General features: G+C 46.9%; 1 protein-coding gene across 1 annotated transcript; it reads right to left on the bottom strand.

Moving 5' to 3' along the window:
• Positions 1 to 9769: 9769 nt before the first annotated feature.
• CCL3L1 (chemokine (C-C motif) ligand 3-like 1) lies at positions 9770 to 11116 on the bottom strand. The gene is given in 3 exon segments (NM_001009579.1): positions 9770 to 9860; positions 10238 to 10352; positions 11041 to 11116. Coding segments are annotated over 3 exon segments (282 nt in total).
• Positions 11117 to 11404: the final 288 nt, after the last annotated feature.

Genomic DNA, 11404 nt, shown 5'->3' with positions numbered 1-11404 from the left:
ATTTCTAGGAAGTTCTCATTGTGGCTCAGTGGTTAACGAATCCAACTAGGAACCATGAAGTTGTGGGTTCGATCCCTAGCCTTGCTCAGTGGGTTAAGGATCCAGCATTGCCGTGAGCTGTGGTGTAGGTCGCAGATGTGGCTCCAATCCTGAGTTTCTGTGGCTCTGGCGTAGGCAGGTGGCTACAGCTCCGATTAGACCCCTAGCCTGGGAACCTCCATATGCCGTGGGAGCAGCCCAAGAAAATGGCAAAAAGACAAAAAAAAATTTCTATGATTTATGTCAGAGTGTTTTTTTTTTTTTTAATTTTATGGCCACGCCTATAGCATATGGAAGTTCCTGGGCCAAGGATTGAATCTGAACCACAGCTGCAACTTATGTAATGCTAGATCCTTTACCCACTGCACCATGGCAGGAACTCCTGTTCTCATAGTTCTCTTTTGTTGGTTTATTCTCCTTTTGTTCTCTTCCTTTATGATTTGATGATTATCTTTAGTGTTATGTTTGGATTCTTTTCTGGGGTGTGTGTGTGTGTATTACCGATTTTTGGTCTGTGATTACCATGAGGTTTATGTATAGCAGTCCACATATACACGTAATGATTTTAAGTTGCTGACCTCTTAATATCAAACACATTTCAGTAACTCTACATTTTTAGTCTCCTCCCCTCATGATTATTGATTTTGGCATCATGTTTCACAGCTAATTGTTTTTTGTATCCTTTAACTGGTTATTGTGGATATGAATGATTTTATTTTGTCTTTTAACCTTCATACTAACTATGTATATGGTTGATTTACTACCTTTACTATATGTTTGTCTTTGCCAATTTTACATTTCCAGTTATAGCCTTTTCTTTTTTGTTTAGAGATATCCTTTTAATATTTCTTGCAAAGCTGATTTGGTGGTGCTGAACTCTTTGAACTTTTGCTTCCCTGTAAACTTTTGATCTCTCTATCAAATCTGAATGAGAGCCTGCCAGATAGAGTATTTTTTGTTTGTTTTTTTAGGGGCACACTTGAAGCATATGGAGGATCCCAGGCTAGGAGTCAAATCAGAGCTGTGGCTGCTGGCCTATACCACAGCCACAGCAATGCAGGATCTGAAATGTGTCTGCAACTTACACCACAGCTCATGACAATGCCAGACCCTTAACCCACTGAGTAAGGCCAGGATTGAACCTGCATCCTCATGGATGCTAGTCAGATTTGTTTCTGCTGAGCCACAACAGGAACTCCCAGATAGAGTATTCTTGATTGTAGATTTTTTTTCTTCATCACTTTAAATATACCATGCCACTCCCTTCTGGTCTGCAGAGTTTCTGCTGCAAAGTCAGCTGAAAGCCTAGAGGAGTTTTCTTGTATATAACTTGTTGCTTTTTCCTTGCTGCTTTTATTTATTTATTTATTTATTTGTCTTTTGTCTTTTTAGGGCTGCATCTGTGGCATATGAAGGTTCCCAGGTTAGGGGTCTAGTTGGAGCTGTAGTTGCTGGCCTACACCAGAGCCACAGCAACGTGGGATCCAAGTCACGTTTGTGACCTACACCACAGCTCACAGCAATGCCAGATCCTTAACCCACTGAGCAAGGCCAGGGATCAAACCTGCAACCTCACAGTTCCTAGTTGGATTCATTTCTGCTGTGCCATGATGGGAACTCCTTGCCTTGCTGCTTTTCGTAGTCTCCTTAATTTTTGTGGTTTTAATTACAATATGTTATGGTGTGGTTCTCTTTGGGCTGGTCTTGTTTGGGACTCTCTGTTCTTCCTGGACTTGGATGTCTGTTTCCTTTTCCAGGTTAGGGAAGTTTTCAACTATTATGTCTTTAAATATATTCTCTGCTCTTTTCCCTCTCTCTCTTTGCCTTCTGGTACCAGTATAATGCAAATATTATTGTGCTTGGTGTTGTTTCAGAGGTCTCTTAAACTCTCCTCATTTTTAAACATTCTTTTTTTCTGTTTTCAGTGATATCCTCTACTCTGTCTTCCAGCTTGCTGATCCATTCCTCTGTATCATTTAGTCTACTGTCAACTCCTTCTAGTGTATTTTTCATTTCAGCTATTCTTTATCTCTGTTTGGTTGTTCCTTATATTTTCTAACTCTTTTGTTACTTTCTTAAAAACTTCTAATTACTCACTCTGTTTGTCCATGCTTCCTAAGCTATTTAATCCTATATACAATAATTACCTTGAATTACTCCTTAGGTAGATTGGCTATTTCCACTTCACTTTGTTCTTCTGGGGTTTATCTTATTCCTTTGTTTAGAACATGTTCCTTTGTCCCCTCATCTTGTCTAACTCACTGTTTTGATTTCTGTGTATCTAGTAAGTTGGTTATGTTTCCTGACCTTGGAGAAGTGACCTTTTGTAGGAGCTTCCTATGCACCCCAGTGGCACACTCTCCTCTAGTCACTAGAACTATATGTTCCAGGAATGTTCCTACATGGGCTGCTTGGGTCCTTCTGCTGTGGTGGTATAATTATTGTGGGTGGTCTGTAGGCTTGGCTGGCTCCTGGTCCAGTTGGTTACTAGGCTCTGCCTTGTGTAGAGGGTGCCCTCCACTGCTTGGGTGGCTGAGTCATGGGGCAGGGGCAAGGGTCAGGCTGGTTGCAGAACCCTAGGGGGTCCCAGGGCTCATGCTGGCTCACTTGTGGGTAGAGTTTGGGTAGAGGGGATCCCTGGGCTAGTGCCCAACCACCAGTGGGTGAATCCAGTTCCTCGGGCTAGTGCTGGCCCAAAGGTAGGCAGAGGCAGTCCTGAGGTCTGGCTGCAGGGCCCAGGGGTCCCAGAGCTGGTGTCAGACTGCTGGTGGGTGGGACTGATTAGTGACACAGCTGGCTATGGGGTGTAGAGTATCCTGAAGCTTGTGTTAGCATGCCGGTGGGTGAGGCCTGGGCCCAGTCAGTCCTAGGGATGGTGCTGGCCTGCTGGTGGGTGGGCTGGGTCTTCAGGCTACAGAGATGCGGTTTTTGTGGGCTTGGTATATACCTGGTGCTGGGTGAGGCTGGTCCTGAAGTTAGACAAGGCTCACCAGTAGTCAGGGCCAGGGCCCAGTTAGTCTGAGGTTGATGCTGGCCTGTTGGTGGGTGGGATAGGTCCACAGGTATAGGGCTGAGGTTTTCTTGGGGCTTGTGTCCGTTCACTGGTGGTTAAGATTGGTCCTAAGTCTAGGGCGGGCTTGCTGGTGGAGAGGCTGGAGGTTCTGAGGCTGGTGCCTGCCCACTGATGGGTGGAACTGGGTCCCAGGGTCTCTGGCTACAGGACTCTGAGGGTCCTGGATCTGGTGTCTGCTCACTAGTGTATGAGGCCTGGTTCTTGGCCCTCTGGTAGGTAGGGCCATGTCCATGGGAGGCCATGGACTCAGGTAGTCTTAAGGCAGCCTATCTGGTGATGAGTAGGGCTGTGTCCCTGCCCAGTTAGTAGCTTGCCTTGTGGTGTCCCAGTACTGGTGCCTATGGGCTGATGGGTAGGGGTGGAACTTGATCCTGAGGCTAATAAGCCAGAGGGAGGATTCCAAAATGGCACTTGCCAGCATCAGTGTCCATGTGGTAGGAAAAACTCCCCCAAATGGCTCCTTCTAGTGTCTGTGTCCCTACGGTGAGCTCTAGTCACCTCCTGGCTCTCCGGGAGACTCTCTGAGATCAGCAGGAAGGTCTGACCTAGGCTCCTATCAGATCATTGCTTCTGTTCCAGGCCCTGCAATCTGAATGGAGATTTTGTGCGTGCCCTTTAAGAATGGAGTCTCTATTTCCCAAGCCCTCTGGAAATCCCCGAAATTAAGCCCCCTTGGCCTTCAAAGACAGATGTTCTAGGGGCTTGTTTTTCTGGCCCAGGACCCCTGGGCTTGGGGGCCCAATGTGAGGCTCTGACCCTGTACTCTTTGGGAGAACCTCTGTCACTGTAATTATTCTTCAGTTTGTGGGTTGCCCACCTGGGTGTATGAATCTTGACTGCACTGTGACTCCTCCCTTCCTGTCTTGCTGTGGTTCCTTCTTTAAATCTTTAGTTGTAAGGGATCCTTTTGGGTAGATTCTGGTCTTTTTCATTAATAGGTGTTCTGTAAACAGTTGTAATCTTGGTGTGCCCGTGAGAGGAGGTGAGCTTAAGGTCTTTCTACTCCTCCACCTACTCCAGGGGACAACAGCGGATGGCAGCAGGAGGACTGAGAACAGGGCCTTGGGGAGGATGGTGAGGGCTCAAGAGTGAGGGCCAGAACAACTCGCTGTTATCAGCCTCCTTCTGGGGTCCAAGCGATGTCTCTTACTCTTAAGGCATACGCTGTGGACCGTGGGGAGATGGAAACTGGGGGTGATGAAAAAGGAAGTTTTTAAGTACAATGGTGCCTTGTTGACTTGTGTATGTAAGAGGGGTCTTGGGTAACCACAGGGTTCAGGGTATTTGCAAGAATAGTTCAAGTTCTCACTTGACTGGGGCTGTTTATGGGGAAGTGGTTTCCACAGCCAGAGAAGGTGAGATGTTGGTGTCATCCTGGGACCACACTTAGCTGGTTCCTTCTCACTAGAGCTCTGTAGTTGGTTTCTCCTCCGGCAGAGACGTCGTTTGTTATTCCACAGCTGTTCTAACTGCATAGGTGTGGCATTTGCAATGATGCCATGAGTCCTGAGCAGTACAACTCACTTAAATCACCACTATGTCGACAGAGCTGTCTTATCAATGCCTGGGTTTCAGGAGTGATGAGAGGGAATGTTGCCTTTCAGACGCCTGCTCATTTGAAAGAGATTCATCAAGAGCCTCAAAATACACAAAGCAGAGGGCGTAAGGACATGTTATACATGGTGCTAATATACATAAGGAACCTTAAAATGGTCTTAGCCTTTGACCAAGATAATCCTTTTCTAGGAATCTATTTCCTACGTAAATACATTCAAATATGGAATAAAGTTTTATGCATAAGGCTATTTAGTCCCCAATATATTGATAAGACTTTAAAAATGGACCCAATTTAAGTCATCTACAATATGGAAAGAAAATTATGGTATCTTTACTTGGTTGTCTATTAGGGAGTCTTCACAAGCAGTATGATGACTTGGGATGTGCTTGTTAAGATGATGAGTTTAAAAACCCCAAGATGCAAATTGGCTTATTTTAATCAGGACCCATCCAGGATCTGGGGATGTGGTCAATTCTGTATAATATTTTTTTGTGGATGATCTCCCCAGGAAAGAAAGAGAACAGAAGCAACAAGTGTAAGGTGTTTCCTGTCATCTGCCCCTTTGTTTATTCAATAATAAAGGATTCTCCTGTCTTCCTCAATATGGACAATTTCAGTAACGATGATTTATTATTCTGAGAGTGCTCTCATTTTCCCCGTTCCTCCTCTTCTGCTTTTATGAAGCAGGGTGGGTAGTGTTTATGGCAAGGGCCAGTTCTACCCCACTTAATATGCTCTGGAGTGAACAGGTAGCCCCACTTTGTGGTGATGACTTTGGCACCATGAAGAGCTTATTGCCTCTTTAGCCTCAGAATTGGGCAATGGTCATTTATTTATAGGGCATCAGGAAATACATAAGTCATCATCTTTGAAAAAAAATACAGGCATTCAGGAAGGGAGGAAGACTAAAGTTTCTAATCTAGACAACAGAGAAGAATTAGTCATCACATACAAAGAGTACCCTTATTTCAAGAAAAAAAAAAAACTGTAGGAAAAAGACAAACACATTATTGTGAAAATGTTTTTCCAGACCAGCACCTATTCTACATCCTTCTTGATACTAGAAACCCACAGTTCCTTTGGGCAGACACTCTTCCCCATCATTCTCAGATTTTATATGAAATTCATTCAACCTGCAGTCCAGGTATGTGCCTTGACTTGCTTAAGCAGATCGATGAAACACACTCCTTCCCTTAGCCATAGTGATTAGCTAGGAATTGGTGACCTGTCAGCCAAATAGAAAGAACCTAGAGATTTTTTTTCCCCAATGGGGATATAGCCTCTCTCTTTCCTCTCCCTAAGGAAAATGAGCAAGAAGGCATGTAACTCTGGAAGGTTCTGAGAGATATCCTGGGATGCTCACATGGAAGGGAGACCATTAAGAGAGGAAAATTGGACATGGGACGTCATAGGCTGCCACATCCAGTCTTGCCTGGAGCCAGAGCCACACTGTACCCTTCTGTTGGGTTTCATTTATTCCAGGCTCTTTGGACTAGGTTTGCTTGTTTGTTTTCCTCCTCGAAAACACCAGCCTCCTGAGAAACAGTCCTATATACACAGAGTCCAGAGATGCAGGGTCTTTTAAAAGTAATAGCCCCTGATAGAAGTGTGGGATTGGCTGCGATGACAAAGCAGGGAATTTGATGTGGGGACCTTGTGAAATGGAAGTGGTTTGGTGTGGGTGGAAATTACCTGTAGGCATCTCAGAACACAGATTGCTGGGCCACATCCCCTGCAAGGGGAAGGCAGGATTAGAATTTGCATTTCTAATAGTTCCCAGGTAGTGCTCCTGCTGTGGTCTGGGCAGGACCTTTTGAGACCTGCTCTTAAGTGGATAATCCTGTTGGTTGAACAGTGGTCTATTGTCTGTGCCAAGTGCTAAGGCTGCAACAGTAAGGAATTTGATAGGGAAGATTCTGAATCTTGGAATATAATAGCTATTCTTGCGTCCATTGGTAAAATTCTTTAAGAAAGAACTCCACTGTAGTCCTAAATCCCCCTCTCCACCCTCTCCTGTGAGGTATTTGTTGTCCTTATTTGACGTGGATAATCAGCTCCTTGTAAAGGTACGGGGAAGATGTGGTTTTGGGTTAGGCATTAAGTAGTTACCAGATCCACATGTTGTGTCACTTTGGCAGGGGCCAAATTGAAGGTAGAGGTTTCCCACTGCACGGCTAGAGGTAGGGGTGTAGTATTGAGGCCCATGCTAGGAAGCACACATTCTCAACCCCAGTAAAAATGCAAGATATATGATGAAACAAGCTCTCTTTTTTGGGTTATTCAGCTCATGGAACTGATCAGAAGCAAAGTGACCAGGAGCCTACTCTCATTAGAAGGGCATGACCTTGCCAAAGAAACCACAAGACCATCCCCAAAAAGCTGTTGGCTGCTCAACACCCAAGGCAACACCCCAGGTTCCTCTTAGGTTTGCCGAGGCAGGAACACACAAGGCTGAGTGGGTAAAGCAAGAGAGATTTATTGAGGCACCTGAAACAGATGGGCTGAGCTCAAGATTGCACCAGCACCAACTGTGAGGAGATGTTAGGCTTATAAAGGATCCATGGTGGGAGTTTGTGGTGGGAGTTTGTGGCAGGAACAATAAAAAGGGAAGAGGGAAAGGTTACATAATTCAGGGGAGGGGAAGGGGGTCGAATCCCATGACCAAGCAATTGTGGGACCAGAAACTGACTTAGAGAGGACAGTTAATCTTTGTAGGTGGTTAATCCATGCAGGCAGTTGTTTTCTGTGGGTCGTTTCTCGCTGCCCAACTTGAACAGCCACGTGGGGGTTCGGGGGAGAGGGTCTGTCGCCTTCCTCCTGGGAGCCTCCCCATTCCTAACTCACATGCTCAAGACATTGGCAGCTCCCAGAAGAGGGCTCCTCCCCACCTGCATATATGTGTCCATGGGGGACATTCCCCAGGGAAGTCAACGGAGAGGCTGCCCAAGGATCTCAGTCAAGTCCTAGTCTCTGAAATGACCTATAGATTGGTTAACAGTGCAGCTCCACGCTCCCTGTTCCCTCGCAGGGGTCTTCGTTCTATTTACACTCTGTGTTCACACTTGTCTGTAGGGCATGTTGGGCAGCGTTAAGCCTCTCATCTGGGCTTTGGGCTGCTGGACTTTGAGAAACAGTTCAGCATAAACAAGCAGCATTTATTTGTTCCAAGATGCAGGGTGCCAACAGAGAAGACATAGTGACCCCTCCAATGCTTCTTTGAAGACAAAAGCTGTTCCTTCCATTGTCCTGATAGAAATTTCACACTTATTATGAGTGTGGGTGGTAATGGTATTGGGGGCATGGGGCCCTCTTAATGGAAAGGGACTGTAAAATGTTTCCTGGCAGGAGTTGTGTGTGTGTGTGTGTGTGTGTGTGTGTGTGTGTGTGTGTGTGAAAGAGAGAAAGAGAAGTGAAAGACTTGGGGAAAAGGACTTGTTCCTTGCATTTGTCCTCATGATATGAAAGCCATTGTGGCATCAAGACTATGAACTAAGGAGTTCCTTTGGTGGTGCAGTGGGGTCTGTGGCGTCTTGGGAGCACTGGGACACAGGTTCAATTCCTGGCCTGGTACAGTGGATTAAGGATCCGGCATTGCTGTAGCTGTGGCCTAGGTTGCAACTTTGGCTTTGGCTTGGATCTGATCCCTAGTCCGGGAACTCCATATGCCATGGGGCAGCCAAAAAAAAAAAAAGAAAAAAAAGAAAGAAAGACTAGGAGCTAAACTGAGCTCTATTTTCTTTGTGTCAACCAGAATCCCAACCAGAAAGTAGTTTTGATGTTTTGGTGGATAGAATATCACCCATCAAAGGGTAGGGTAAGATGAGACTGGAGAGGTAAGCAATACAGGCTCATTGAAAAATAAATTGTAACAAATACAGAAAATAAGAAGGAAGAGTCTTACCTCTTCAAAAACATAAAAAAAAAAATCCCATTGCCTCTAAGAAATCATAGCCGTTTGATATCTTCCCAAATATTTGCCTTTGTAAACATATATGTGTGTTTGGGGTTTAAAAAAATAAAAACAAAAAGAACCTCACTCTGTATGTGTAGTTCTCTCGCATATAAGCAGAGTCTGTACCATATACTAGATATAAACAGGTATACCTTTGGACCTAGTCTTATGGAGACTTTTCCATACTGATGTGTTATCCTTTTTACTAACCACAGAGTATTCCAATGGCGGGCAACTCAGTCCTCTACTGGTTTAATCTTCTACTGGGTTAAATGATTGTTTCCTTTTGTTTGCTGTTTACAGATCATGTTGCAACGTTTACTCTCCTGTCCGATGTGAATATTACCAGTACTTAAGCTGTACTATTTCGTTGTGAGGGTCAAATGGACATTGCAGAAACAGCACCCAGCCTGGAGTAAGTCTCGACTGTGTTAGTAATTGTTACTCAGAAGAGTTTGATTTGTCTTAAGTATCTACTATGAATATTCTTCTTAATGTTGTCTATTCCTGCACCCCATGCTTTGATTCATAAAAGATTCCTAGGTTGAGTGTTCTGGACCTGTGGCTCAATGCCAAGCAGAGTTTCTCTGTAGGAGCCACCCCCCCCCATCTCCCCCAGTTTCCCTCCATTTCCCGGCTTCCTATTCTTTGCCTCCTATTCCTTTTAACCAGTGATTCTGATTCGCCCAATAAACAAAACCAAACTCAGTGCCACTTTCCTTTTCCAAAGTGCATCTTTTTTATTTCGCTGGGCTGAACACAGCACTGAACGGAAACTTCCAGTACACAGTTGTCAGTCTGGTGGCGTGGGCACCACCTGTGCCTAGAACAAACTGGTGACAGTCACTCAACTGACGTCAGGGCACAAGTGAAGGAGGAGGGGAAGGGCAGTGCAAAGGTGTCTTCGGACCTCTTGGACCACACAGGCCCAGACAACAGCAGGACATTGAAAATAAATAACCTCAATTAAATACTATAAATAAGATGCAATTTAAGTTAGGAATGAGTCCCAGAGAGTGGCTGTTTGGCAACAGCCAGCGCACAGGAGAGGTAGCTGTGGAGGTGACAGGGGCATTTCCAGGGTGCAGGTCCCTGCTGCCCAGTTGGGCCACAGAGGTCCCTGGGTTTCTCAGAGCTCCCAGGCCACTCAGGCACTCAGCTCCAGGTCAGAGATGTATTCCTGGACCCAGGCATCCTCGGGGTTGGCACAGACCTCCCGGCCTTTTTTGGTTTGGAAGCTGTGGAGAAGGACAGAAGGATCACACACTGAGGAATCCAGCAGGGGGTCCTGGGCCCACCGTGGACCCTCCAGCCCACTCTCAGTCCTGGGCAGCCCAGGGCCTGCCCTCTCCCTCAGGGACCCTCTGTCTGTCTCAGTCCAGGCCACCCTCCCTGACTCAGGAGGATGCTGCACGCTGCCTCCTTCTTCCCCTTGCTCCCTCCAGGCTGGTCTAGCCCTCCCTGACTCTGCAAGCAGAGACCTGGGTCCTGCATACTTGATAGGCCCCGGAGGGCTGGGCTTTCCAGGATGGTGTGCCTGGCTGGTCTGTGCCTTTGGGTGCTCCCCACCCCCACCCCCATCTCCCCAGAGACAGGCTGGAAGGCTGGCACTTACATGACCCCGGGCTTGGAGCACTGGCTGCTGGTCTCAAAATAGTCGGCTACGAATTTGCGAGGAAGCTGCCGGGAGGTATAGGAGAAGCAGCAGGCCGTTGGGGTGTCGGCGCCAACTGTGGAGGAAGGGACAGAATGAGCCTGAGTCATGGTTCAGAAGAAATGGGGAGGTCTGAGAACTCTGGGGCTGAGGAAGCCTCGGAGGCAGACAGACAGCCTGGCTTGGGGCGCGGGCTGGGAGACAGGTCACTGGAAGGCACTGGGCATTTTTGCCCAGAAATATCCCTGTCTCTGTCCTGGTTTCTGTCTGAATCCTTCTTTCTTTTTGGCTCTTCCCCGTGGCTCTCTCTCTGCACTCCAGACATCCAAGTGCCCTCTTTTTATCCCATTTCCCTTCAGGAAATTTTGTCTGGTTCAAGAAATCACACCCCAGCAGAAGAAAAATCTTGGACATCTCTCATGAGACAACCAGGGGACAGAACTCCTGGGGGGGCACCTAGGGTGAGCGAGTCACGTCTGACGCCTCTGGGAGGTAACCAGACTTGGATTCTGCCTTTTGCAAATTCATTTGTTTAGGTCTCTCTTTTGCCATCTGTACAATGGGGCTGTAACTCCCCTGGCTCCAGGTCCAAGAATCCCTTTGGAAAGATAAAAAGCAAGATCTTGACGAGAAAGGCCAAGCTGTTTCCTAACCCTTTGAGAAGTTCGCTATTGTCTTGAGGGCTCTTAGGTACACAAGAAAAGATTGATGTGGTCTAACACTGGCCAGAGAGTGGGGACCCCACAGCTACCACACAGACTTACGTGGTGCAGAGAAGACCTGGCTGCAGAGGGCCATGGCGCAGAGGAGGATGGCGAGGGCAGCCACGGGCACCTTCATGATGCTGAGCGGACGGAGAGTGGGCTTGGGGATATCAGCAGAGCCGAGGCGGGGCTGGGTGCTCGCTGCTGCCCGTGTCCTTCTGCACTGGGTGGCCATCTCCCGCCCTTTTTATAGGCAGCCCTGGCGGATGGGGAAATGGAATCTGGGGGTGAGGAGGGAAATTTTTAAGCATAGCGGTGCTTTCACGCTGAGTGTTGCACAACTCAGGGTCCCCTGCAACCACAGGGGTTCAGGATATCCAAGAATAGCTGCTCTAAGTCTCAACCCACAACACATGACTTATTC

Source organism: Sus scrofa, chromosome 12 (assembly GCF_054392235.1).
Source record: "Sus scrofa isolate SSC_HxYL_T2T_F1_AM1 chromosome 12, Sscrofa_HxYL_maternal_Yorkshire_Landrace_v2.0, whole genome shotgun sequence".
In the NCBI taxonomy this organism is placed as follows: Eukaryota; Metazoa; Chordata; class Mammalia; order Artiodactyla; family Suidae; genus Sus; species Sus scrofa.
Note: the sequence above shows the minus strand (reverse complement) of the source record. Positions and strands in the feature narration are given on the sequence as shown.